At 38.8% G+C, this 27,087-nt stretch overlaps 1 protein-coding gene across 5 annotated transcripts in view; it reads left to right on the forward strand.

Annotated features, from left to right (window-relative positions):
* The window catches only part of MADD (MAP kinase activating death domain), a 68,840-nt gene that overhangs the window by 24,519 nt on the left and 17,234 nt on the right, over window positions 1–27,087 (forward strand). Inside the window, exons 9-30 of one of the 5 annotated variants that reach the window (XM_053944395.1) lie at window positions 280–458; window positions 1,053–1,288; window positions 1,644–1,800; window positions 2,747–2,850; window positions 3,685–3,878; window positions 4,456–4,787; window positions 5,429–5,568; window positions 6,795–6,896; window positions 7,741–7,779; window positions 8,793–8,852; window positions 9,307–9,409; window positions 10,438–10,624; window positions 10,790–10,940; window positions 13,379–13,585; window positions 18,241–18,294; window positions 21,327–21,424; window positions 21,766–21,849; window positions 22,305–22,463; window positions 23,942–24,050; window positions 24,578–24,640; window positions 25,028–25,148; window positions 26,285–26,390. In XM_053944395.1, the coding sequence (XP_053800370.1) occupies window positions 280–458; window positions 1,053–1,288; window positions 1,644–1,800; window positions 2,747–2,850; window positions 3,685–3,878; window positions 4,456–4,787; window positions 5,429–5,568; window positions 6,795–6,896; window positions 7,741–7,779; window positions 8,793–8,852; window positions 9,307–9,409; window positions 10,438–10,624; window positions 10,790–10,940; window positions 13,379–13,585; window positions 18,241–18,294; window positions 21,327–21,424; window positions 21,766–21,849; window positions 22,305–22,463; window positions 23,942–24,050; window positions 24,578–24,640; window positions 25,028–25,148; window positions 26,285–26,390 (2,985 nt within the window). The remainder of the gene's footprint in view (window positions 1–279; window positions 459–1,052; window positions 1,289–1,643; window positions 1,801–2,746; window positions 2,851–3,684; window positions 3,879–4,455; window positions 4,788–5,428; window positions 5,569–6,794; window positions 6,897–7,740; window positions 7,780–8,792; window positions 8,853–9,306; window positions 9,410–10,437; window positions 10,625–10,789; window positions 10,941–13,378; window positions 13,586–18,240; window positions 18,295–21,326; window positions 21,425–21,765; window positions 21,850–22,304; window positions 22,464–23,941; window positions 24,051–24,577; window positions 24,641–25,027; window positions 25,149–26,284; window positions 26,391–27,087) is intronic. The other 4 variants (XM_053944396.1, XM_053944399.1, XM_053944397.1 and 1 more) reach the window with 4 other exon arrangements.

Here is a 27,087-nt window from a genome sequence, read left to right on the forward strand (position 1 = left end):
GCTAGGACTATCTGTTTCATGTCATGAATGATCTAGCAAAGTGGAATTCTATGCTACTCCTTGACTGGCTCCGGGACTGTTTCAGCATTGAGGAGATCATTTTGACAATCAACATAAACGAGGGCTTGGAGATACTTGTTGACTCAGCGTGGATGTGGTTTAAGATTAATTAATGGAGCATGCATAATTGTTGCAATTGCCTAGAGGGCAGGGTAGCTCTGATCATTTGTTCCTTAAATAACTGTTCTTGCTGAATGTGTGCATAATGTCCTTCAATAGGCCCTGGCCAGCATGAGCCTGAATACTCAGCCCATTCTTAATCTAGAGAAGTTTCATGAGGGGCAGGAGGTGCCTCTGCTGCTGGGAAGACCACAGAATGATTTGCAGTCTACTCCCTCCACAGAATTCAACCCTTTGATCTATGGAAATGATGTGGACTCTGTCGATGTGGCTACCAGGTGAGGCTTAACAGGAAGGTGGCATTGAGTCTTCATAAAAGTTCGCACTTGAGGGCAGCACAAACATTTCCATGGGTGAAACAGCATCTGTCAGGTACTATTGTAGATTCTCCTTGACATCATGTGGGGGAAAAGAGCAGTAATTACAGTGTTTATCTCATATCTATTACCTACATGAACATAATGATGTATCTTGCGGGGGTGTTTTGCTTCTTCAATTTTTCTATAGGTCATCCACTTTACCTGGATTTGTCAGTCTGATATTGTATCCTTAGCTTAAATCACAAACCTTAACTACAGAAAAAAAAAAAAGCTGGGGACTTAGTTTTTACCTCAGCTAGTAGAAACAAGAATGATATCCTTCACTGAGTGGGTGTTTGTGTTAAGGTGGTGAATTAGAACGAAGTGATTTCTTGGGTTTTGGTTTGTTTGGATTTTTCTTTTATTTTTTGCAAGACAGCTGTTTGCTAAGAAGAGTTAGGTTACCATTCTTCAAAGGTTTGAAACATTGCCTATGGCATATCTTTTAAGAGGTCTCCTTTTTTGTTATGCTCTGTGTTTTTATCTAATGTATTGTTCTCTGTTTCTTTTTAGGGTTGCTATGGTGAGATTCTTCAACTCACCAAATGTTTTGCAAGGTTTCCAAATGCATACTCGCACTCTTCGCCTCTTTCCACGACCAGTGGTAGCCTTCCAGGCAAATTCTTTTCTTGCTTCTAGGCCGAAGCAAACACCTTTTGCAGATAAGCTTTCCAGAACACAGGCAGTAGAATACTTTGGAGAATGGTCACTCAACCCTACTAATTATGCTTTCCAAAGAATTCATAATAGTAAGTGTTGATCTTGCCTTTCCTGCACTTCGATGTAATGCAGCAGCTTAAAAACCAGACATTCTAGGAAAGGATTTAATTTTATACTGTATTAGCCCTGCTGGGGAGGAAAATCTAGTTCAAGGAATATTTTTCACTTTTTATGTATGGCCTCATGTGTTTCTCCCGTTAGCCCTGCTATTGGTGAGTTGCTCCTCCAATCAATTTTACCTCTTGTTTGATTATGGAGAAGTCCTGTAGGCTTCTTAAAGACTGTCCCTTTGTGCAAGACTTAGTAGAGGGTAGTGTTACTGTGAATGAAACCTTTGACACAGTAAATGAGTTTGATTAATGCTCTTCTTGGTTTTTTGTGCAGACATGTTTGACCCAGCCCTAATTGGTGACAAACCCAAGTGGTATGCTCACCAGCTGCAGCCCATCCACTATCGAGTCTATGACAGCAATTCACAGTTGGCTGAAGCCCTGAATGTCCCAGCAGAGAAGGAAACAGATTCTGATCCCACTGATGACAGGTTAGTGGGGAACATGCCCATAGTCACATGAGAGTTATTTTAGATTACTGGAACTCTCCTACTTCTCATTTGCAGTTTTTTCCTGTCATCTGCCAGGCTGTTGTTTCATTTCTAGTCTGGGCAGAATACTGATGCTGAAGCAAATTTTCTCACTGCTCTGTTATCACAGCAAACCTCTTAACCCTTTGCTAGTGTATTCATTTAATGTGATTCTCAATACTTATTTTCCTGTTTTCTTTTGCTACCTGTTTGCCATTTGTCATTTCCTCACACCCTAATTGTCTTGTCTTCCATACTGTTCTTTCTCTGGTTATTTCTGTTGCAATACTGCAAATACTCCCATCCATCCTACCACTCTTAAATCTCTATCCATAGTTATGCAAAGCTTGTTAGTATTACCCACTGCCTGTGACCACCTTATGTGTTTAGTAAAATGAAAGGAAACTTCATATAGTAGTTTTTGGCCATATTTCTTGGAGTTTTGTGTCTAGTTTTATTACTTTTCATTCCTTCCTGGTTTGTGAGATCTTTCAGCCTTGGACTTGCACATATTTTACATTCTGTACACTACCAGTGGTCCTAACAGAATGGGATTTATCACTAGTGTAAAAAGGAAATGCTTTTACTTGTGATTCCCAGTTCTTTGAAGTTGTCCTACATAAACACACACGTTTTGTGAATGAATACACTATCCTCTATTCATGTTTAGCCTCATAACTTCACTAAGAGATTTTAAATGTCTTCCCATAACTCTTCACATACCTGAAAGTTATATTTTTTACTCTTACCTTTCATGAAGCTGGCCTGTGAAATTTGTTGGTAGCTATTATAATATGAGATTTTTAGGAGGTCCATGAAAACAGTGCTGATTCACATCTTTAAAGCATCAGAACCTGCTGTTGCTTTGATGCTGCCACTCATCTCTCTCTCTCACCTCTTGTGGCAGTGGCAGTGACAGCGTCGACTATGATGATTCAAGTTCCTCCTACTCCTCCCTTGGTGACTTTGTCAGTGAGATGATGAAATGTGACATTAATGGTGATACCCCAAGTGAGTGACTTTTGCTTTTACTTTCATAAGGTCCACATAGGTTCCCTTTCCTAATTCATCTGAAGCATTTTGGGAAAAAGGCCTCTCCTAAATCCCTGAATCAGAACAAAGTATTGTCCCATTGTGGTCTTGCTCTGAGGTAAAAATGTGTGGGTAGACTGAAAAAGGACATTTCTCCTGCTTATAAACAACTTCCTCCAAATGACACTGTGAAGAACAGAAACTGATGCTGCTGAACAAAACTGGTTCACTAGATCTAGAAACAGCCTTCTGCTGCAAGTAAATACTGTGCAATGTGGACAGCAGAGTGTGAGCTCTGTCCTGCCCCTGCATATTGGTTCTTAGTGCTAGCTTTAAAGTATTACTCTGTCCTAGTGGAGACAGAAAAATGCATTCTCTGTGGCTTATATGGAAGCTGCATAAACACTCACTTTTGTTCAATAAACTAAATCTAGAAGTCCCAAAACATTTCCCTTGTCTCAAGGACAAGAGGTAATAATCATAAGCTGCAACAAAGAAACTCTACTTGGACATAAGGAAAAGAACTTAATAGTTATTGTAGTTGAATAGGTTCCCAGGATCACTGTAGAATGTCAAGCCTTGAAAACTTTCAAACCTCAGTGAGACAAAGCCCTGAGCAACCTGCTTTAATTTTGAAGGTGCTCCTGCTTTGAGGAGAGAATTGGAATGGATGACCTCCAAAAGCCCTTTACAAACTAAATTTTTATGCCAGTTGATTCTGTTGAGCAGTCCTCATCTTCTAGCAATATTTAGTTAGATGGGCAAAAGGCTGAGGAAGGCAATGTTGTTTAATGAATAATGATGTGTTTGCAGATGTTGACCCCCTGACTCATGCAGCCCTTGGTGATGCTAGTGAAGTGGAATTTGATGATTTTCAAGAATATTCAGGGGATCCCGATGAGCAGACCATGGACAGTGAGAACTCCCAAGAGAATAACCAGCTTCGTTCAAGTTCCAGTACTACAGCCAGTAGCAGCCCCAGCACTGTCATCCATGGAGTGAATCATGTGTGTACTGAGATGAGTTCAGCCTCAAGATCAGCGTATTAGGATATAAAGAATGGGAGAATGCACGTGGTTCTTTCTGAGAAGGGCAAAAGCTAATAGGACTGTGACACCATGCACAGATTTAATTGCATGCTCACCCTGGACTTTCTGAGCAAGGTGGAGTTTGCTGGTACCCTCTTATACTGGGATAGACCATTTCTGTACAAAAAATTCCAGTGCATTGAAAATGCAGCATTATCAGACAGAAATGGTCCAGGTTAAGACTGTAGGAATTGCTTTTACAGAGTCTGGAAAGACCTGATGTCTTTAGAGGAACAGGGAGTGGGGTGGGAAAACCCATGAATTTGTGGTCTTTTAAGAAGAATGGGAACATGGTAATGGAAAGCCATTATCCTGACCTAACACTTACTTTGTCAGAGCTGTTTTAAAGGGAGGGAGGTCCCTAGAACAATGCACAAATACTGCAGTGTGTATGAAATCCTAGTTTAGAGACACAGGTGGTGGGGGCCCTGTAGCAAGCAGCAAGGACTGTGCAGATTTCCCAGTTTGAAATAATTGTTCTTGTCCTGCCCTTCAGTTGTATGTAACGCAAATTAGCGAACAGATCAATGATTTGACTGGTTCACAGGAGGCAGCAGACTCAGCAGAAATAGAAGAGAAGTTGGCTGCTGGATTTTCAAACCATCTCTCTTCCTTGCCACTGCAATCAAGCTTTCCCAAGATAAGCTTGGATCGTCGTGAGAGTGACATCGCAGTTGGCAGCATAAGCTCCTCAGAAGGGGTGGTGAGGAAGCGAGAGTATGACAATCCATACTTTGAGCCACAGTATGGTTTTCCTACGGAGGATGAAGATGATGAGCAGGAAGAGAGCTACACCCCAAGATTTAACCAGAATCTCAATGGAAGCAGGTGAGTCCTCCTTGTCTCCTGCCCTTCTGTACAGCACTTCTGGGGTTTCTGTCTGCTTCATGTAGTTTAACATTCATGCACTCAAATGTCTTTGGCAACTGAGATGTATTGTTGATCACTTTCATTTAATATTGAAATGCTGTCAACCCTTGAATAAAAGCATTTTTTTAGTCCCTCAGTTCCTTACTTTTATGTAAGCAGTAGGAGCCATGAGAATTAACAATTCTTTCTAGAACATTTTCTAGTATATAATGTACTGATTTCTGGAAACTGTTTTGGTAAATCTTTATCTTTTGGGGGAAAGGTACTGTAGTGATTGGTGGCAATGGGTTTTCTTGTTACTCCTTTCAAACCAGAACCCTTTCACCTGCAAGTCTGCCAATGCCCTTTTGTAGACAAGTTTTCAGCATGCCCTGAAAGGCTATTAAAGCCTGAATGTAAAGATGTTTCAGTTGTCTCTTTTTTTTTTTTTCTTTTCCTTGTTTGTTTGGGTGGTTTTTTTTTCTTTTCCACAAGGTGCAGGTAGTGTGGTGAAAACTGTTTGGAATGAGACCAACATCAGTCTCCCACAGCCATACAATGTATTGATTTAGGGTGGGAAGGGGAAATGCTAATAACAGTTGTACTTAATTTCTTTAAAGGTCTCAGAAGTTACTTCGGCCAAACAGTTTAAAACTGGCCAGTGATTCTGATGCAGATTCAGATTCCAGGGCCAGCTCCCCAAACTCTACTGTCTCCAACAACAGCAGCGAAGGTTTTGGTGGCATCATGTCTTTTGCAAGTATGTACAATGCGTTCATTAAGCTAGTTTTATTTATTGTATCAGAGTGTACAGAGAGATGGAATAGAGGGATGGCTAGTCAAGAGAATGAGTTGGTTGTCAAATTGTTATCAGCTCTCCGGTAGTCATGATGGCTTACTGGCAGCTGCTGACAGCTACTGCTTTATATATTCTTCAGTAAGAAGGACTTTGGTTTTGTGGTTAGCCCCTTGAGTTGTATGGCACTTTAGGGCACAGATCAGAAATTTCTTCAGTTTCATTTAAACAAAGCATTGTATAATTTTATGAAATTGATAAAAAAATCTTACAGTAATATGCCTTCCATGCTGCCATGTTGTGTGGTTAGGTGTAAAATTCAATTCCTTGACTACCTACTTTCAATTATATTTTAATAAAAAAACCCACAGGTGTGGAACATGAATCTAGAATCTCTTAATGGGGGACAGAAGGCATGGCCACTTGAGTCTTGCACTACAGTAAAAAGCAGTGAAAGAAGTTTGTAGCACTGGGGAAAATCTATTAAATGTTTCTGGTAAGATGACTGTTACTAAAATAAGGCTACAAAAAAACCAAAGAAATAAAGAGAATTGAAATAATATGTTTAAACTTTAATAATTTGAAGTGTTAATCAGATCCTTTATCTAAATGTGATGCTTTCAGGCTGTCTGTGGGCTTAAGCAGATGATGATGATGCATAATTGTGTCCTTAAGATCTGCCTGTACCAGGAAGAATGTATGTTTTTTCCTAATAAGTTAAAACCTTCTATTTCAAAGCATGGTTCCATGGCAGATTTACAGTGTTTCACAAGACACAGTGTGCAGTCCTCACTTCAGAGTTACATGTTTTCCAAACCTTCTGTCATCCTGTTTTCTCATGTGGCCCAACCATTCATTTGCTCCCAAAAACAGGATCAAACTAGAAGGTAGACCTAAGGTGATCTGATCTAAGTGCAGGAAGACAGGAAGATTTTGCTGTTACATTTCAGCCTGGAAGATCCAAAATCAATTACTGTAGCACGAATGCTAAGATATGTTTTTGTACTGTTTAGAATAATCTGATTACAGATGTGGTTGCAATGTAAACGAGGTCATGTAATGGTTGTTAGGCTTTTGGGTAATAAAGAAGAACTTAATCATGAAGGATCTGAAATAAGATGGTGAATTACAGGATCTTAGGGTGTGTGCAGTGAGCAGTAGGCATTAATTGTTTTTGTCTTCTGTCATAGGCAGCCTTTACAGAAACCACAGCACAAGTTTCAGTCTGTCCAACTTGGCCCTACCAACCAAAGTTGGGAGAGATAAGAATACTCCCTTTCCCAGCCTGAAAGGTAATAATTTTTCCCTTTGTCTTCTACAGCCTTTTCAATTCTTGTGACTTGGCAGTCTGAGGTCCTACCCCTAACAGGAATCCTGGGAGTGACGCCGTTTGGTTGTTTGGGTAGTACCTGTGTTAAGGAGCAAGACAGTAAATTGTTATCTTATTTCTCAGTCAGTCTTTTTCCCAGCAACTGTTGGGATAGGAGAGTGTCCAGTCTAGGCTGAATTAACAGATAGGAAACAAAACCAACATTCATAGTGTATTTTGTTTCGTTTTATTTTTAAGTACTTAGTATAAAGAATGGGAATCAAGAGGTAGGTCCTGCTTTTTGTACTGCCACTATCTTCATGCTTAGCCTTAGGTAATTTATAAGAGTCATGGTACTGCATTTGTAAATGCAGTATCCTCCCATGGAGACTGCAGATTATGTGAGTTTCAAAAGTGCTTATCTTTTCAGATTGCTAAATAGAAAATCAAATTACAACCATGCTTTCAGTTCTATGAGAGTGAAGATCAATCCCTAGCATATGTGCACAGTCTTTTCAATCTTTTCATTAGAACATCCCCTGTTTGTCTGCAGTGTCATTAGGTAACGTGTCTGAATGGACATTAGAGAAATGGCCCTCACACCATTGGGTGTTAGACAGCCTGGTCATCCTTGTACCGAATGTATCGCAGGGGTGACTGAGCTTGCACTGGTGTCATAGTGTTGAGACCTTTTCAGAAGCTTTATTGAGGAGAGGTTTTATTCTGCCTTTTGAGTTATTCTATCTGATTAAAACTTACTGCTTTTGTTTTAATGTGTTGTTTTTTTTTTATTTATTTTTTCCTCCTCATCACTTTTATCGGTAAAGATTACTTTAATCTGGAATTGGGAAGGGATGTGGATGAAGGTTGGTATGATGTTTTGCTGACCTTTGACCTTATAGAAACAAAGACCAAAAGGTGGATTTTGTGTTTCTGCTTTGGACTTTGTTTTTGAGACAAGTAATCATTCCCTGTGTGTAAAATGAGGAGTAACAGGACTGGTAGGGTGAAAACACTAGCAGAGACTCTGCACAGCTGTTTTTGACAACCTTTTACCAGTTGGTTATGTTTTTATGTCCAGTTGTACTGGATAAGAAACATGCTTCGTGTCAGGGTTGTTTCTATGGGTAAACTTAATGACTGATTCCATGCATTGGAAGAAAACAGTGATGGGGTTTGCCATTCCTCATTCATGCTTTGCGCCTCATGTTCTGCACTTTGGTGTTCTTTTCTTGACTATTTTAATGCTGTAGGGCCTTTAATGTTACTGTGCAGATATGAGAATGGGATTTCCATGGAGTAGCTCAATCTGTTTTATGCATGTGCAAGTGTGTGTGAGAGTGTGTGCGTGTGTTCATTTACATGTGCATGCTGGCTCACTGGGATTCCCACTGGGCACTTCAGTGGTTTTTAGCTACTTTTGTCTCTGTTGTAGAGATAGAAAGTTTCTGCATTAACTTGTTCTTGCCAAGTGTGTAACTGTAATGGGAAATGATGCTGGGACTCCATTTCATTGCTGCTGTTTGACCACTTTCCATCTTCCTTTTTAATTTTTACTTCATGTGCATCCATTGATATTTTTTCCTTGGTGATGCAGATGATTTTTGTAGTGCCATTCAAATACAATATGTGCAATAATGTCCTTGAAGATGCAATACACTGGTTCCACGATGCCAAATTTCAAGTCAAGCACTATCTGTTAAGATAAGTTATTCTGGCCCTTGTGGTCTTGAGCTTTCAAACATCCTTCCTGCTCTAGTGTCATTTGGGTAATTTTGAGGGAGGGCTGGGAAGAAGCTTATAGTTGGACTCTTTTGATGCTGACAGTGGGGAGTGTAGATATTTCAGTACACTACTAATTGTATATTTTGTGTCCCAGTATTTGGGCTAAATACTATAATGGAGATTATTACTGAAGCTGGCCCAGTAAGCAATGAAGGTGGGTTCCCTACAGCATGAGCTGTGCATGATGTAACAATTTCCAGCATTCCCTGTGCCTGACTTCGGGCTACCTTTCTCGCTGGGTAACCAGTACCACATGATCTATACTAGTCACCCTCAATGCATTATGCTTTTACATATAGTGACTAATTTGAAGATGGTTTTTGTTGTGGAACTGCATGCAGAGCAGCCAAAACTTTTCCTGCCTCTCACCTCCTGCTCCCATTACCATCTCTTTTTCTCTCTGCATTACTCCCATTACTGTTTTCTGCCGATGTGTGATGCTAGAATATGATATATGCTGCTGCTTTTTTGGAGTTTCCATTTTGTTTGAAGTCTGTTACCTGTAATTTGAATAGGTGTGCTAGCCAACTTTAGTGTTGCTTGTTACTGTCCTGGGATCAGTTTTTCTTCCCACCCTTTCCTCTCATTCTGTTTCCTCTCCTCTTTAGGAAACAGACGGGCCCTTGTTGATCAGAAGTCTTCAGTCATAAAGCACAGCCCAACAGTGAAAAGAGAATCTCCATCACCTCAGGGACGATCTAGCAATTCCAGGTAATATTTTTTTCCTGCTTTTCAAGTGTACGGTGTAGTTAGAGTGGCCTCCTACCTGGCCAGTGTTTTCTCAGAAGTCTAGCTGTTGAAAACTAAATACTACTTTTCTGTTGCCCTAGACCTGGACATGTTATTGTCTAAAGAAGATTTGGTATGGATGTCTTACAGTTAATAGTGCACATGCTTATTTTTCTGTGCTCCAAAATGTATCCTCCTTCTGTCTGAGATCCAAAATGTTCTAGGTTTCTACTTTAACTCAGTAGTTATTCTTTGTAATTGAGTGTTCTGAACAAGATGATCTAGCCCATTGGAGTTTTAATGCACCATGTAGGGGGATGAGCTGAGTCCAATGAAGAAGTTTGATTCCATAAATTCATGTGAAGTGCTTTTCTCAGCCTTGGGAAGGGCCTCAGAATGGTGCAAGTAAACATTACCTGACCTGTTCCTGTGCTCTCTCCTCCCTTTCTTATGTAGCACTCATGAGTAGAGTGAATTTATTTTGATCTACTGGCTTTGGGGGGACAAGTAAGAACAATAACTGCAGTTCAGACTGGGGAATGCAGTAGGTTGCACAGGAGTTTCCTTCTTACCTTTCCCTCTGTGGCAAAAGAAGCTGAGCAAACGTGCCCCACAAAACATGTGCCAAGGCTGCTGCAGTAATCCATTAGTAGTGCTGCACGTCCTCTTTCAAAGAAAGATGTGGGGGCTGTGGAAGAAGGTTGAGGCATAAAGGATTCCTATGCATGTGCTGTGAAAGTGAAGGGTAGAGCAGTACCTAGAGGAGCTAGAGGAAAGCCTGATTATGGCTTTTTATAGGAAATAAAGGACAAAATAAAGTATTTGATACTACACCTAGGAACAGAGCTTGAACTGTGTGCAGTTACATTAGCAGCAGACAGAGCTAGATGTCAACTACTGTTGATATGGAAGGTACTTCTGTGTGTGCCCTGGCCATAGCTCTCTTCCCATGCAAGGCAAAGGAAGCAGAGATTAACTAACTTTTGCCTGCTTTCTCTTAAACGTATCAGTGAGAACCAGCAGTTCCTGAAGGAGGTGGTGCACAATGTTCTTGATGGGCAAGGCGTTGGCTGGCTGAACATGAAGAGAGTCCGACGACTGCTGGAGAGTGAGCAGCTCCGTGTCTTTGTACTGAGCAAGCTGAATCGCACGATCCAGTCCGAGGAGGATGCTCGACAAGATGTCATACAGGATGTGGTCAGTGCTGAACTCAGCAGGGTCCTCACACTCAGTGTCTGCTGAGGCTCAATTCACAGGAAGTTGTTGTCAGTTGTGAAAAGCTGGTGTTATAGCAGTTTTAGAATTTATGTTCTTGACTTTCTCACATCTGAAATAGCAGCACTAATGGGGATTTGATTGCAGGAGATCAGCCGCAAGGTTTATAAAGGCATGCTGGACCTGCTGAAGTGCACTGTGTTGAGCCTGGAGCAGTCATATGCAAATGCTGGCCTGGGAGGCATGGCCAGTGTTTTTGGCCTGCTAGAGATAGCACATACTCACTACTATAATAAAGGTAAGAAGAGTGTTCATGAGAATACAGTGTTCATGAACCAAACAAGATTGGGAAGGTAGCTTGTTTTATGCCTTTTGATATTTCAGGGCTTTTCCAACACTTCCAAAATGGTGAGAATTGTACCGTTGTTACTGAAGCCTTATAAAGCTTGAAGCCTGTTTTGTGTTTCTTGCATACACGTTACTGGACCAAAGCAAAATAATGGCCATACTGATATTTAATTGAAAATGGAAACTCTGCAATGAGTTACAAAACCTGGCTTCTACAGCTGAAGTGGAAAGTCTGGGAATGGGGACCTTCAGCTAAAACTTTCCCAGCCAGTCTCTTGGCATGTTGTTGCAGGCAACCTCAGTAGGGAGGGAGATACTTGTAATGTGGAGCCATTCGAGACTTAACGTCTCACCAACCACATTGCACTACACAGTTATTCTCATAAAACTAAACACTCTTAGAGAAGAAAGTTTGAAAACATCTATTTATTTTTCAGCTGTTTCTTAAGAAGCTGATTCTTAACACAAAATAAGAAAATGCATTCTAAGGAAGAAAGCAAAAAATGACAAAAAGATAAATCTCTGCTTAGTATCTGACTTTTCTGTAATCTCAAATGATGAAAAGTTACTTATTTCATTGTAGCAGAGGAGTAGCATCTACTAAACCCTTTATAGTTGGTGTTCTGGATCTTGCATCAGAGATTTTTTTATGAGTTGGCTTAGATACACCCCGTGTTCCTTTCTAGTTGTTGTTGTTGGAATGCTGAGGAAGGTAAGGAAGGCTGTGCTAGTGGAACAGTCCTGAATGTGGAGAATGGGCTGATTGTGGTAATGACAAGCTTTTAGTCTGACACTGATTTCTAAGGAAAATTGGAGTGGCTGATGTAAAACTCAGTAGTTTTAGAGTGAAGACCAAATAGCATAATTTGATGGTAAGTAGAGTTTTCCCAGTAAACTAATTGTGGTCGTGACAGACAAAATTTGGTGCAAACTTCTAAAGACTCTTCTCATTATTGCATAATATCTTAATTTGCAGTCAAATTTTAGCTGTTTAGTATGTTTTACTTGTTTTCAATTAGTTGAAATTAGTGTTTACTTCTAGAAATATTTTATAGAGATTAGTCCTTATGTTTACATTATTTAACATATACTAATAAACTAGTAATCCTACAGGACATGATGGATATTGCTTATTTGTCTAGAGTAAGCTAAGTCTTAATAAAGCATGGTTGTGATTAAGTTATTATAATGTGGTCAAACTAAGGACTTGTTTTTAGGAACAAGGATAGTGGGCAATAATAGGATTGGGAAGTATATCCTAGGAAGCAATCTCCTGCTGCTGTATGTGAACTTCCCACTATTTACTGTGTCTGTAAAAACTGACACAGTAGGGAAGGGAGGCACTGTGTATCTGTGAATACACATTTGGAATGCAGATACTGTATAGTATCTTGACGTGTCAGTAACAAGACCCACAAATGAGATAGTGCTTCCAGTTCTGGTATTCACATCTTGCAAAGCTGAGGAGGTTTCTGAAAGATCTGCAAGGAAATGGGGAAACACTTCTGCTCTGAAGGATGGAAGTGTTTGGTCTGTTGAGTGTTAGGTGTTGATTATTTACAGTAAATAAAAAAAATAAATAAATCAGTAAATAGAAACGTTTTACTGATAGCAGAATCTTAAATCCACTGAACAAAGGTATCACAAGTTCTTGTGGTATGACAGATTTAGATAATAGGAAATTAAGTTTTGACTATTAGATTCATCAGGTATTGGAATAGTTTGTGAAGGAGGCTCTTTATGGAAAACCTGGTTTTAATTATTCTTTTCTGAAGGTTTTGCTGTAGTTCAAACTGTGGGTTTTGATACAGAGAAATTATCCAAACTGCCTTTAGGGACATATGGTTATAGGAAGTCTCAGAGACTGATGGAAGAGCTATAGCTGATTGGTATTTTTGTTTTTGTTTTTTTTTTTTTTTCCCAATCTGAAGTTCCATTTATTGTTACCCATGGAACTGATCGTATTTGTCATCTTTACACTGTGAGAGGAATTTATCTTCTATAAATTGCACTCTTGGTAGTTTAGGCAGAGTAGTTTTAATTTTTCACAATTCAGCAGAGGAGATGCTACAGTTACTGTGTCAGAGATGCTACAGTTACTGTGTCAGAGAACATTCCTAGGTTTCAGATATACACAAGTGAGATACTTGAGTATCCCTAAAACAGTGCTCTGGCTTTTTCCTCTACTGTTTCCACCAGTGTCTCAGGCTATCAGCAAGCCATGTTGGCCTTTGGGAACAAATGTGGCACTGAGCTGTTTTAGTGCCAGGCTTAATGATTTAGGTGAGACCATGTGTCTCATCTTTCTTCTCCTGCTCTCATTTTCTTTTTCCTTAGGTTTCTTTCTATTTATTTATTTTCTCTCAACATTGTTCTTTTAATTTAAAGAACCAGAAAAGAGAAAACGAAGTCCTACGGATGGATCTGTCACTCCAGTTGGCAAGGATCCTGCATCATCCCCAAGAGTGGAGCCAAAACCTGCGATGCAGCTGCCGGTACCTCAGCTAATGCCAAAGCCACCGAGCCCTGCAGGCAAAGGGCCAAGGGAGTTTGACACAAGAAGTCTGAAGGAAGAAAATTTTATTGCTTCCATTGGTGTGTATTGAGGTGCATGTGAAGTACAGGGGGGACTTCTGGTTTGGAATTAGGTTCTATTTGCATTCTCTCCATTTTAACGCTCTACATTGCTACTGTAACATGCTCCATTTACACCTTGGATCGCAAGGAACAATCATATGTGTTTTCACCCTACTCTTGGATAAACTATCCACTGCAGTTTTCTCCCAGAAGCTGTCTAATCTTAATTGTTTCTATATTTCATTACATCTTAAACAGCCTTATTTTTTGTTCTGTGATTGCTGTTTTCAAGCAACGGGAAATGGCAAAAGAGGAACAGGGACAGCAGGACTTCAGAAAGGGCAGCTGTGGAAGGGAAATGTGAAACAAAGGTTTTCTGTCATTGCTGGCTACCTGTGAATTATGTAGATTGTATCCTGATGTAAGTGGGATTCAAAATCTGCTGTTTGTTAACAACAGATTTTTCAAAAATATTTTAGTTATAGTGTTACAGTTTCAGTGAGCACTGATGAGGAGGACTGATGGATTTTCCTTCTATGAAAGAGCAAATAGAATGTGTGTTCTTCTAAACAGCATCTGCTAGACTAGTCACTGTAGATTTTCCTGTTTTAATCTTAGATGGCCTAGCTTTTCCCTATGTCTTGGGAAAAAGTTTGAAGTAGGGTTTTCAGAACTGTTTTATTTAAAAAGGGCTTTACAGACTTTTTTAGTGGAGGAGAAAGAAAAAAAATGACTTTGATTGGGCTGTGGGTTGTAAACACGAGAAGTATGATCAGCATATGAGAAATTTTTTGTCAACTGCAAAAATATGTCATGTTAAATTATAGACATTGCTTCTTACAGCCTGTTTAAAATAACATTTTTGTGGAATCACTGTGTGAAAGATTAATCTTCTGAAAGTGTGGTGCTGTGAGGATTTATTTGTAGTTTGTGGCATAAGACAAGGGAATGTGTGTGTTGAGCAGCCAAGTGACAGGAGTACAGACATACATTCTTATACACACATAATAACTGCAGGCTGGGTGCTGTCAACTCCTGAACTGATACTGAACCCCTCTGACTTGATTAAAGAGGTAATCTATGGAGGCAGTTGCTCAGAAACTTGTCTTGCACTCTATTTGAAAAGCTGTCAGGAAGCTGAAAGAGTTGCAGATTCAGATGTCCAGCATTTCAGTTAGTTGTTTGGTTTGCTCTGGGTAATTCATTACTTTTCTGTAGAAGAGAAAAAGGAAAGAATGCTTCTGGCACAACTGAAAATAAACCAGAGTCTAGGACAGTTCTTTTAAAGAATGACGAGAGATCTTTTGATGAGATTGCTAAGATTGCTTCTTTCCCTTTGATGAAATTAAGGCAAAGGTACATTCTCATTGGTGGTTCTGATGTTATGATGGTTTCCACTTGTCTTTTATGAAGCTAAATTACAACAAGAATATGGTTTTACCTAGACTGACCAAAGTTCAAAATATTTGAATGTTTTTCCTGAAGCCTTTTTTTCTAACTGCTTTTGTCTTTCACCCCAAAACACGAACTGGTATGCAAGTCACTTTTTAGGAGATTGCTGTAAAAACAGTGTAGTCACCATGTTCATCTGACTCGTGTGATCTAGAAGTAAAGGGTGTTTCTCTTGTGTTGCAGAGAGATAATTTAAAGCTGCTTGCCTATTTTACTTCCTTTATATTCTGTCATAGAGACTTCAGAACGAGACAGCTTCAGAATGCAGGACTGGCCTTAGTCATGGCGCAGCTGTGAAATGCAGGTGTTCTCATTCAAACGAATTTATTTAGGGAAGAGCATTTGGTAAACATTTACATCTTGCTGAAATACCAACATATTTGTAAGTAGTTCCATTTAAACATGGGGAAAAAATGGTTTTATGTGAGGATGATCCAGCACTAGAAAAGGTTGCCTGGAAAGGTGGTAGGTTCTCCATCTGTGGGGAAAGTGAATACCTGAATAGACATGGTCCTGTGGCAGGCAGCTTTAGTTAATCCTGCTTTAAGAAGGGAGATTGGACTAGATGATGTCCTCAGGTCCCTTTGAACTTCAGCAGTTCCATGATTCTGTGAAGTTTGGAAGGTACTTACAGCCTCAGGTTGCAGATACCTGAGGTTGCAAGTAAAAATTTGAATTAACCTCTTGGTATTGTATAGATGAAATGCAAATTGGGCTGCTACCCTTTTTACCTAGATACAGGAGGAAATACTAGAATGAGAAGTCTTCAGAAGGATGGAGCAAAATAATGTACAGCTCTGTTTGCAGTAGTCATAAGTAGAGTGTATGTTAGTGTGGTGATTAAGCTGCATCTCAAATCTAGAGCTGAATTTATGGTAGCTGAATCTGTGCAGTTTTTTGTTACTACATGAACAATGGCCATAAAGTTCACAGGGTTTCCTGTTTCTGAGGTGAAGTGGGATGGATTTTTACCACCTGAGCTTTGATCTTGACTGTGCTTGATACCTAATTCCTACCTGGAAAATTCAGTGTGAAAATGATGCTTCTGATACTCGTCAATTGCTTACTTCTGGGGTTCTTGTCTTCCAGGGTTTATCACCTGTAGTGTAGGTCATCACCTGTAGTGTAGGTCTTTTTGTTAGGACACTGGTGGCTTTTAAGTTGATAGTTAATTAATTTACCCCTTTATGTTAGTGATAAGTTAGGTTTATTGCATACTTTGCATAACTGTTAATGAAAATGTGAATACTTACTGAAGTTTCCATTACTAGTTTTCAAATAATTGTTTAATCCATCAGATCACTTTATTTTGGCTGTTTTTTTAAACAGAAAAGATTGTGCTACATACTTCATCCCCATCAGGTCCTTTTTAGACCTGCTGTCCTGTTTAGTTCAGGGTCATGTAACAAAGCCATAGGTGTAGTATCTTATGCCCTGTGAGTTTATTTGAAGTTTTGTTTTTCTTCTTTGACTAAGTAATTGAGAGTAAAATCTAGTCTGTTTTTAATGTGCTAGGATATACTCTACACTAAATTAACAGACAAGTCAACTGAAAGTAAGTTAATGGCAGGTGTTGTAGCTTTCAGACTGGTAATTTTTAAAGTAAAGCCATATAGACTGAGCATGGAAGAGGCCAGATGTTTTCAAAGCCCTTTAACAAACAAATTCAGTCCATCTTAGAGATTGCTATCTCTGTCAGTGTATGCTCAGCTTGATAAGCCTGTAGGATGCTGTTTGGATCCCGCAGCAATTTTATCTTATCCATCTGTCTATTTATGAAAATTGAAGGAACATCCATCAATCATGAAGCAGATCTAGAAACTGGTCGGCTAGAAGCTGTCTTTCTAGCTTTTCCTACCTTGTTTTTCATAATACTTTGGAGCCTTCCTCCACAGTTGTAACCTATCCTTTTAATTTTCTTTTTTACAGTGGACATTTTGCTCAATAGAACTTATTTAGAGCTTGTCTTGCTCTTATTTCTGCTATTTGCAGTGTGGAATGGGTTTCTAACACACTTAAGTGACCTTTAATTTGTTCAGGAAGTTTTCTTAAAGAGCAGTAAAAGAACATTTTACTTATTTTTCCTTTCCTTTGACACTTTTCTAAGAGGACCTTCCTTTGTAGCATCCCCAGCTTTAATTATGCTAGTGAGAGAGGACAGTGCCTAACACTTAAGAGTCAGCTCACCATGTCAGCTTGTAATATTTTCTTTGGCCAATGGGCCAGCACCTGGAATGATCTGATGTTTCTGAGCAGAAAAGGTGACTGCATTTCAGAGAGTTTAACAATGTGAGTGATAGAAAAGTGCAAGTGCCTCATCACTGTTTTGTCCCAGGGCTAAGTTTCAAATTCAGTTTTAAGAGAACTTCAGCCTGTTTTGCTGGTCTGTGCATTGTATATTCTCTTATAGAATTCGTCCACTTGAGTGCTGTGACATTGAGTTTTGGAAGTTGGAGTGAAGCATGTCTGATATCCTGCTCATTTTAGTTCTTCATCATTTTCCATTCTCTATACTCTGATAGGAGCAAGTGGATGCAGAGAAGTTCAGCTCTTTACATATAGGACAGGTTCATAGGCAGAGCTAGGCATTTATTGAGAATGTTGTTAGGTCAAAAATAACTTGTAAACTTTGTGATAATATGTAAGATATAATATTGGTTAAATGTTGTGTTAACTTACAGTTTGATATTTTTGGAATTGCTGCCACTGTTTTTGTGTCTTTCTCCTTTAAGTGATATAAACTAGAGACATTAAAACGTTTCTGTTAATTAGAGCTACTGTGATGCCTATGTTTTAGAGGGGTAAATATCTGACAGTCTTAAATCCCCTTCTTAGTAAAGGTGACTAATTATTTATTCATAAGAGGTTGTTTTTCCTTAGTTGTTTAACTGCTGTCAAAGTGTGGCCCGAGGAGGGAACAGGGAGTGCACCACCACCACTGTATGAAGTCATCTCTAATGTTTGAATACTGTTACTAAGAGATGATGCAGTACTCAATACCTAACACAGATTTCTTTTAAACTGGTGTTAACTAACCCTTCACTCAGTAGTTGCCATAAAATTCTTCTTCTTTTTTTTTTTTTTTGGGGGGGGGGTTGTTTTTGATTTTTTTGAGGTGAAGGGGTGGGGTTTTTCTTTGAAATTTTTTTCCCCATTTTCACCTGTCTGACCAGCTGCTGACTCTTTCTCTTTCTCTCCTGCTTTCAATGCATCTTGGGTAGAATTGTGGAACAAGCACCAGGAAGTGAAAAAGCAAAAATCTTTGGAAAAAACGAGTAAGGAAATTTAAAAAAATGTAGAAACTGACTCCTCCAGCCTCCCCATAACTGCCAACTCCCAAGGTGCAGGGTGAGCTTGCATCTCTGGCACACAGGTTTTATACTTGCAAGAAAAAAAATCTATCAAGAAAGTTTCCATTAAAGGACCAAACAGATCTGTTTGCCCTGAGGAAATTATGTTCAAATGTCTTCTCTTCTGTTTTTTTTCTTTTTCCTTTCTTTTTTCCTCCCCCAATTGTTGCCTTCAACGAAGAGGAAGCAGGTGTTCTGCATCCTCACCAATCAGATAAATATGGAAGAATTTTAAGATACTCCATCTCCTTCCTTAAAAGTTAAAACTTGTTTAACAAGTTGTTGACATGGATATATTGATTAATTAAATGTTACTGGAATCAAGAATTCCTGTTTGTTCAAGCTGTGGGATGGTGAATTTTGTTAACTGGCATCAACCATGAGCAGTCAGTCTGCAACAAGAAATACTTCTGAGGGGGAGAGAGAAGGTGTATGTGAATAGTTGAATTTAGTGATGGCTTCTAGAAAATAGCCTCATAATAAGGAATCAACCTGATTTTGTTTTTCATATGCCTTGGTAAAGAAGGAGTAAAATAGTTTGAGGCTGTTGCAGAGTCTAAATAATAGTCTAAATCTACACAAATCTGAACATGTGTTGAAATATGATAATGAATAAAATATTGAATATGTATACTCTGCAAGTGCAATACCAAGCTTTGCTCTTTTGGTTGTCACTGTTGCAAATAGGGACATGTGACATAAGGGCAACAGCCAATTTATAACAACCATGTTGTGGTAGGTGTTTCCTAACCATAAGCTTAGTTTGTACTTTGCAGAGCTGACACTACCTATTTTACAGACTGAAAATTGGGAAGGATTAATAGCTGAGATGAATGAGTGAAGATTCCTAACATTCTGACTAGGTTTGGATTTTTAGGCACCTCAGTTAAATACTTCTGTTAAGTACAAATTAGCATGTGGAGTTGGTTCAGAGGGAATGGGGTGAGTGGGGCACCTCTGTAGTACAGCTTACTGTACTTCAGTTGTGAATCGCTACCTGCTGAGGTAGGAGTCTGTGAGACAGACACACAGCACATGGACACATGCTCTCCCAAACTGAGCCTTTCAGGTGGATGCCTACACTGGGAGGAGTAAATTGAGGTTTTCGTGTTCTATGTGTATTAGACATATGGCTCCATAAAGAAGGGAAAGGGAGGCTTTTAAGTGCATGTAAATTGACTGTGACAACAATGTAGTTGTGTCTGTTGTGCTCCTTAAACTCAGTTACAGCCCTCAAATATCTGAACTGCATCGGTCAATTTCAATTCCTTTGAAAGTCAAACTGTCAGAAACATATCTGAATTATGTGTTGGGACAGGAAACTTCTAAATTGCTTAGAACACACAGCTGAAATTTCATGTTATTGATGTAGTAATGAAATATAAAACTTTTGGCTGTATCAGAACTAGAAATGATGACCACTTAAATGAGTAGATATAGACCTCTAGAAGTGAGCTATGTGTATTTCAGTAGAAAATAATATTCCAAATTCTTAGAAAAGATATTTTTAGTTATTTTTCTTCATAAATTCTTTTTATGCTTTCTCTTTCTTAGAGTCTTTGAGGAGATGATTTACAGCAACTAAGGCATTTGGGTCTAGAGGCAAAATACTGTAGCAAATGAAGAATACTTCCTATAAACACTTCACAGGAAGAATTGGTGGTTCAGTAGTAAGCTAGTATGGTCTGCACAGCCCGCTTATGGCTTTGCTATTCATGAGTTTACATATCATCTCAAACTCACTCCCACAAATCTTTGTATATTATCCTTCTCTCTCTCTCTCCTCCCTTCCCTTTTTCTTTCCTTTTCACTATCTTATCCTCTCTAATATTACATATAATACAAACATATTCATAATTCCCAGGTGGTTGTGATTGCTGGTCACATAGGTAGTGGCATTGTTTGTTTAGAGATAGTGGCTGTAGACATGGGTATATAATACAAATATTCCAGCAGCTGATCATGTCTTCCTGTTACTGAATAGTTGGCAGATATGGCTATGGCAGAAGTATTGCATTCAGTCTCTTCCCCTTTCTGAGAATATTAACATTATGTGTACAGCCTATAACATACTCTTTTCTTGCATTGTTATTTACTTCATTCAGTGCTTATCCAAATTTCTTTTCAGACTCTACCTCTCCATCATTCTCCTTTCCTTCTGCCATCCCATCCGAGGACAATAGATGATATGATTCTAGAAGTGCATGGGAAACTGAACATAAAGTTCTTTATCCTTTCTTTCCCTTTTTTGTTTTTTGGATCACTGGGTTAATGAATGCATGACTTAAAAGCTTGCTGATTTCCTCTCTCTCCTACCTATGTGATTGCCAACTCTGGAGAGCCATTTGTTAATGTAATTGGAGAATGTTGTGAAGTACAGCATCATACAGGTTTAGTCTTTGAAAATCTTACTTGGAAACACCAATTGTCATTGTTTATTTTCTTGTCACATGTTGCCTGATTTTTGCCTAGATAGTTGCAGTGGGCAACCAAAAAAACTCAGTCCAGGACTTTGAGCAATTTAGCTGTTCAAAAAACGATTCTGACTTTTAAGTAAATTGGTATTCTTTTTTATTACCAAGAATTAAAGGAAGTGGCTTCCTAGAGTTGAATGTCAACTGCTCTGCATGTGTTATTGTAACTGGAAGCTACTTGACTGTTGTGTGTCCTCTTATCTCTCTTGAATTGCTAAGAAAGGTACTGTTTAATTGTAGTCACTCCTGGACTTCAGAATATTTGAAATTCAAGCTAACGTTTGAAGATTAGTAGATGTGTTCTGCTGGCCTTGTTGTTTTTTTTTTCAGTACCAAGGAATAATAAAAAATGCATTAAAAATCAAAGAAATGAGAAAGCAAATCTGTTTTCTTGGTACTGTTCATGCTTCCAGTCTGTCATCTGCTTTCTCCTATGCTTTTTTTTTCTTGGTACAGTAATTATTTACTCTTTCCTTTGTTCAGGACCAGAAAGTGTGAAACAATTTGATTTGGCAGAAACAGATGAGAAGAAATCCCAAATCAGTGCAGACAGTGGCCTCAGTTTGGCCTCAGGTTCTCAGGTCAGTGGCTCCTATGTTTGCTTTATTTATGTGGTAAAAGACAGGATTCTTCTATTCACTGCTTAATTATGGGAAGACTTCTAGGGTTTGAGTATTCTTGAGAGGCTCATTTGGTAAAATTTCTTTGCCCCTTTCTCTAGGGCACTGGTCTTTGTAAACTCAATTACAGGACACCATGGCCTTTCTGACACTCAGACAGTAGTTTCTACTTGATTGGCTAAATAAACTAAGGAAGCGTAAGGCATGGGATTCAAGAGCCCAGGAAGAATGGGAAGTGATATTCTCTCCTTATGGTAAAAGCTAATGTGACTCTTCTTGTCTTTTTTATGTTTTGATTGCAGAAGAGTGATTTTGACTCTATTCCCAGTGGAGGACCAGCAGTTATGGTCCGAAGTACAAGCCAGGATTCTGAAGTCAGCACTGTGGTAGGATATGCCCAGAGTGAAATCTGGATGTGATTAACTGCTTGTTAAAGTGGAGAAGGGCATTTCATGCCTACATTTCAAATGGTGTGGCAGCACGGTGTCACACATGCATCATGTACTCTGTGAGTTCTCTCTCCAGAGCCTCTGAGTGGGTAACAAGCATGTATGTCTGACAGAACATACATAGTACTTGCTTTATGAGCAGATTACAGCCTTCATATATAGTGCTCATTGCTGCTACATATTCCTACATATTGGTGTATTTACAGAGCTGGTGGATTGCAGCAATTCTATAAATATGTCTTAGTTTTGTATAAACCATCTATAAAAAATAGAAGTTTAAAAAGGTAACCTGAGAGCAAAAAAGGCAGATTGTTTGATGTATTAAAAATAAGAGCAAATTCTCTGGTGTATTATCTGTTGAAGGTAATTAATTGCTTTATTTTTCTCCACAGGTTAGTAACAGTTCTGGAGAGACATTGGGAGCAGACAGTGACTTGAGTAGCAATGCTGGTGATGGCCCAAGTGTGGAAAATGGTGGCAATTTAGCAGGATCCAGAGGCACTGTGTCAGACAGTGAAATTGAGACAAACTCTGCTACTAGCTCTATCTTTGTAAGGGCATTGCAGACTTCCTTTTTTTTTTTGCTTGGTTTTTTTTTTTTTTTTTTTTTTTGGTTAATAGATCTCGTACAGTAATATTTCAGTGCGTGTGCATGTATACAATAGGATCTCTGATTCAGTTCTAAGGGTTAATCAGCAATGACTTAAAATATTACAATGTCAAAGATGTAGTTTTGTCTGGATCCACATACCTTTCTTCATTTCCTGTGCAATAAATTTTTTTTTGAAAGTAGAATCACATCTTGCACCACTTTAGAGACTTTAGTAATGTTTAATATTAATTCAATATTTCTCTCAACCAAATGGACATTTGATGGGCATTGTTCATCCTTAGCTAAAAGGAAAATTCCCTGTTTCTTAGCAGAAGCTACTTGATAGAGTAAAGGAGTGATCAATTTTAGTTTTAGCAGCTGTTCTGTTTCTTTAAAGTATTACTTTAGTCCTATTTAAAGTGTAATCATAATTTTCAAATATATTTGCCTAGTTGGAAGATCTGTATGCAGTAAAACCCAAATAATTTGTGAGTGCTTCATTTTGTAAAGTCCTTGATTATTGTGTATAACCTCTAATATACATTTTACCAAGAAAATAATTATACACTTGGTTTGGCTAAATCAAGCTCTCAGCAAAATAAGGAAACAACTTGCAGTGCCTTAAGATTGGTCTCACTGTGTTAATTATTTTGTAATCCTGATAAAATTGTAAAAGCCTTTACAGGGCTTCTACTTCTAATGTTAAGAAACAAACAAAACCATTGTGTTTCGTGGCAGATTTCTATAAAAAGCATGAAAATGATTTAACCACGTCTGCTTCCTTAGTTGCAAGTGGGTGTCCTCTCAGTTACTGAAGTTGGACTATTTTTTAACATTTACTTTTCTGTGTTTTTCTACTAAACTAAATAGAGTAGAACTAAATAGAAACTAAATAGAATTCTAAGAAACCTTGCAAGAGATTTAGGACAAAGATGATGGGTGTATATGATGTGCGATTAATACAAATACAGTTTACCTGGTGGTAGAGAAATAAATGGCCAGCTTTGTTGTCACAGTTCCTGCTAGCTGATCATCCCAGCTTACACTCTTCAGGCTAGATGAGATGTAATTATTTGCTTAATGTCACACCTTTATGAATGCATTAGTATGACATAAGGGGGCTGACAGAAGAGGTTCTTTCCTTCAGTGTGGGGCTTGTATTTTTGTTTTGCCTCAGTTTTCCTTCAAGGAAGCACTGTGCCTCCTCTGTATTTTGATTTCTCTGTTTGTCTTTCTTTGATTTTTCTTTGGTTGACTCTGGATGTTTAAGTGTATTCTGCTGCTCTTTGAACAAAACAATTGTTTTGTGAATGTTTGCAGGAGAAGCTTTTTTGAAGTATAGCTTGCAAACTGTGTCTGTGCAACTGTGCTGTTGCACAAGAGAGAACCCTGCAGGGTGCAGAGTTAAACTGCCAATACCTCTTGTATTATTTTCAGGCCAAGTCTCACAACCTGAAGCAGAGTGTGAAGGATAGCAAAGGGAGTACTCCAGGGAGAGGTCCAGAGGATGGGAACCAGCGTGTCTATCTGTATGAAGGACTTTTGGGTAAGGTACTTTTTCTTGTAGGAAGGGAATCTTTCAGGTTGAAGTTCAGATTAAATCATGTCTAGGACAGACAGGAATTTTCACTTCCCCTGACACTCTTTTTAACCTCTAACTGTTGTCCATGCTGGTAGAATAGGAAGGCACATCAGACCACTCAGAGTAAAGCCAAAGCTTTGCTGGGGAAATTGGGTAAGTGTGAGTGGTGTAGTTTGCATAAAATTAAGTCTGTCCAAGTCTCTTGCTCATCTTGAATATGAATTCTTTAAACAGTTTGAAGAAGGGGAGAAGGAAGTTAGCTATGTATGGAAAGCTATAAAATATCACTTATCTTGAAAAAAGATCATTCAGCTTGAGTCACTGAACAGAGGGCTAAACTCAGAATACTAAAGGGCTTCAAGTGTATCCTTGAATTAGGAGTACATTGGCTTTTTTGTATTTTGTCTGGACTTGCTGTTAATCAAAAGCTCTCTCTTCCTGTGTTTTTCATCCTTCCCATTTATCATTCCTACCTGCTTGGAATGGTGCAGGTAGGGATAAAGGATCTGTCTGGGACCAGTTAGAGGATGCTGCAATGGAAACCTTCTCTCTGAGTAATTATCTTATCTTTCCACTTCTCTGTGTGTTTGCTGTGATCTGTGTCTGTGTGAGATATTCCTGTCTCTTTCAGGCAGTGTTAACAGTTTATTGAAGAAGCTATACTCCTTAAAGAATAGAAATGAGAGGTGCTTTACTGTGAGGGATTAAAAATATTGTGCCATTAATTAGAATGAGACATTTGTGTTGTCTTTTCTTTTACACTTTTCTTCAGTTGTGATATTGCTTGTGGTTTACAAGTAACCTTTTTTTTTTTTTTAATATATTTCCATTGTGTGTTGGCTTATGGTATTTTCAAGGAGTGGGAATGAGCAGGAATTAATCGTGAAGTATCTGACTGGAGTAAACAGAATAAATGCTCAATTTTTTTATACATTGCATAGGCAAAGAGCGTTCAACTTTGTGGGACCAGATGCAATTCTGGGAAGATGCTTTTTTGGATGCTGTGATGTTAGAGAGAGAAGGAATGGGGATGGACCAGGGACCTCAGGAGATGATTGACAGGTAAATTCTTTAGTAGACCTTTTTCCTCCTCATTGTTTCACCTGGAGCTGAAATAGTAAAAATAGTAGTGAAAAAAAAAATTAATTCTGCTTAACATGCTATTGTCACTTTGTAAATCTTGCTACTCTACCTGACTGTTCCAAAGGGAGCCTTTTCTCTCTCTGCTGGTCAGTAACTCCTGATACTGAAATACTTGTCCTTAGTTATGACATATATATATTTTACCTCTTGTGGTGAGATATTTCCAGAGAAATGGGTAATGTAAGCATAAGAACAATTGAATGGATGGAATAGACTAGCTCATTAGTAAAGCAAGAGATTTCTGTGGCAGAATGGCTGTATTCTGGAATAATAGTGTGTTGACATACAGTGAAAGAATTAAATAGTTCCAGAAATGGCATTTTGAGCCTTCTTAAAATGCAAAGTAACTTAAAGGTATTTTCACAGCTTGTAGTTAAAACAAACAAAAAACCCATGAGGAAACCACTCTCTAGAAATATCTGTGTGGTTGCCTAAGGCTTGACTGCTTCTAAAATGTCAGTCTTGACTAACTTCCTCTTCCTCCCCCAAGCTCTGTTAACAGCTGATCATTCTGTGCTCTTGTCTACCACCTGCAGCTCTACTGCCTCCATCCATGCTATCATGGAACATGAAATCTGGTAGCCAAAATAAGAACTAGTTTGGGGTGCTACTTTCAAAACCATTATTCCCGAAACTGCCTACCTTACTGGAAAAAGAGAGTGCCTGGTGCACTTCCTTCATCAGCTTTCTTCTGCCTTGCAGCTGTATTTAAGCTCTAGTGCGGGATAGCTCTTGTGCTGAGTTATATATTTCTCTTCTGACAATTGTAATTGTCACAGAGCTGTGACTGCAGAGACCAGGAAGTGGATAAGCCCTGCAGACCACTAACAAATTTCCCACTGAACAGATGTTATTTGCTTCAACTAGTTAATAATTAAAGGAAACGTGAAATTACCGATGACAGTGTTGTACTGGAAAATGCCCATTTGACTTAGTGTTTTTAGAGGTTTTATTTGCTATACACTTTGCAAACAGTGCTGTGTCCTCTGCCAGTGCTTTAGTGAAGTGAGTGAAGAATGCCTGTGAGTCTGCTTCAGATGTAGCTCTTCTTGCAGGTATCTTTCCCTGGGAGAACATGATCGAAAGCGTTTGGAGGATGATGAGGATCGCTTGTTGGCTACACTGCTGCATAATATGATTGCTTATATGCTTATGATTAAGGTGACTTCTTGTTCTTTTTAGTAGATTGCTACTCAGATATAAGCAGTATATTTTGTTTGTGTTGTCTTGAAAACATACATCTCTGTTTATGAAACTCAGAACTGTGGACAATAAGGGCAGTTTCTAGTAGAAACTGCAAAGTTGGAAGGCTTTCTGTTAATAGAAAGATGAATTTATTAGAGCTATCAAGGGAAGCATAATCCTGCAAACCCAACACTTTGGTACTTTAATTTATTTTCTTGTTTTGCATAGCAGAGCCTAGTAGGTTTTAATTTTAAAATATATTGAAAAGTAAAATGCAATGCTTCTTTCATGCACAAAGAATTCTTGTCAAAGGAGGGAAGCAGATTGAGTTTGTTTTATATACTCTCCAACATTAAGGTTATAATGCAAATGTATTAAAAACCAGTGTTTGATCCAGCTTGAAATCAGCACTCAAACATGAGTGTCCTGTCTTTGAAGCCTTTACTATCAATGGCTGGCATTCATAGTAGCCTTTTGAAATGGCAGCTGAGGCAGAAATATTTTGCTTCTGAGCTTGCCTGCAGCCCATCTTCAGGAAGAACTTTTTGCTGTTTGAAGGCTCTCTGGGAGTGTTTGTTAGAGCCACAGCCTAGTGACCAGGAAACACACGGTGAAAGAATGAGAACTCTGAAAGATACCGTGTTGTGTTGAGGGCTCCACAGCTGTGTAACTT

The sequence above is a fragment of the Vidua chalybeata genome, chromosome 6, assembly GCF_026979565.1.
Source record: "Vidua chalybeata isolate OUT-0048 chromosome 6, bVidCha1 merged haplotype, whole genome shotgun sequence".
NCBI lineage: Eukaryota > Metazoa > Chordata > Aves > Passeriformes > Viduidae > Vidua > Vidua chalybeata.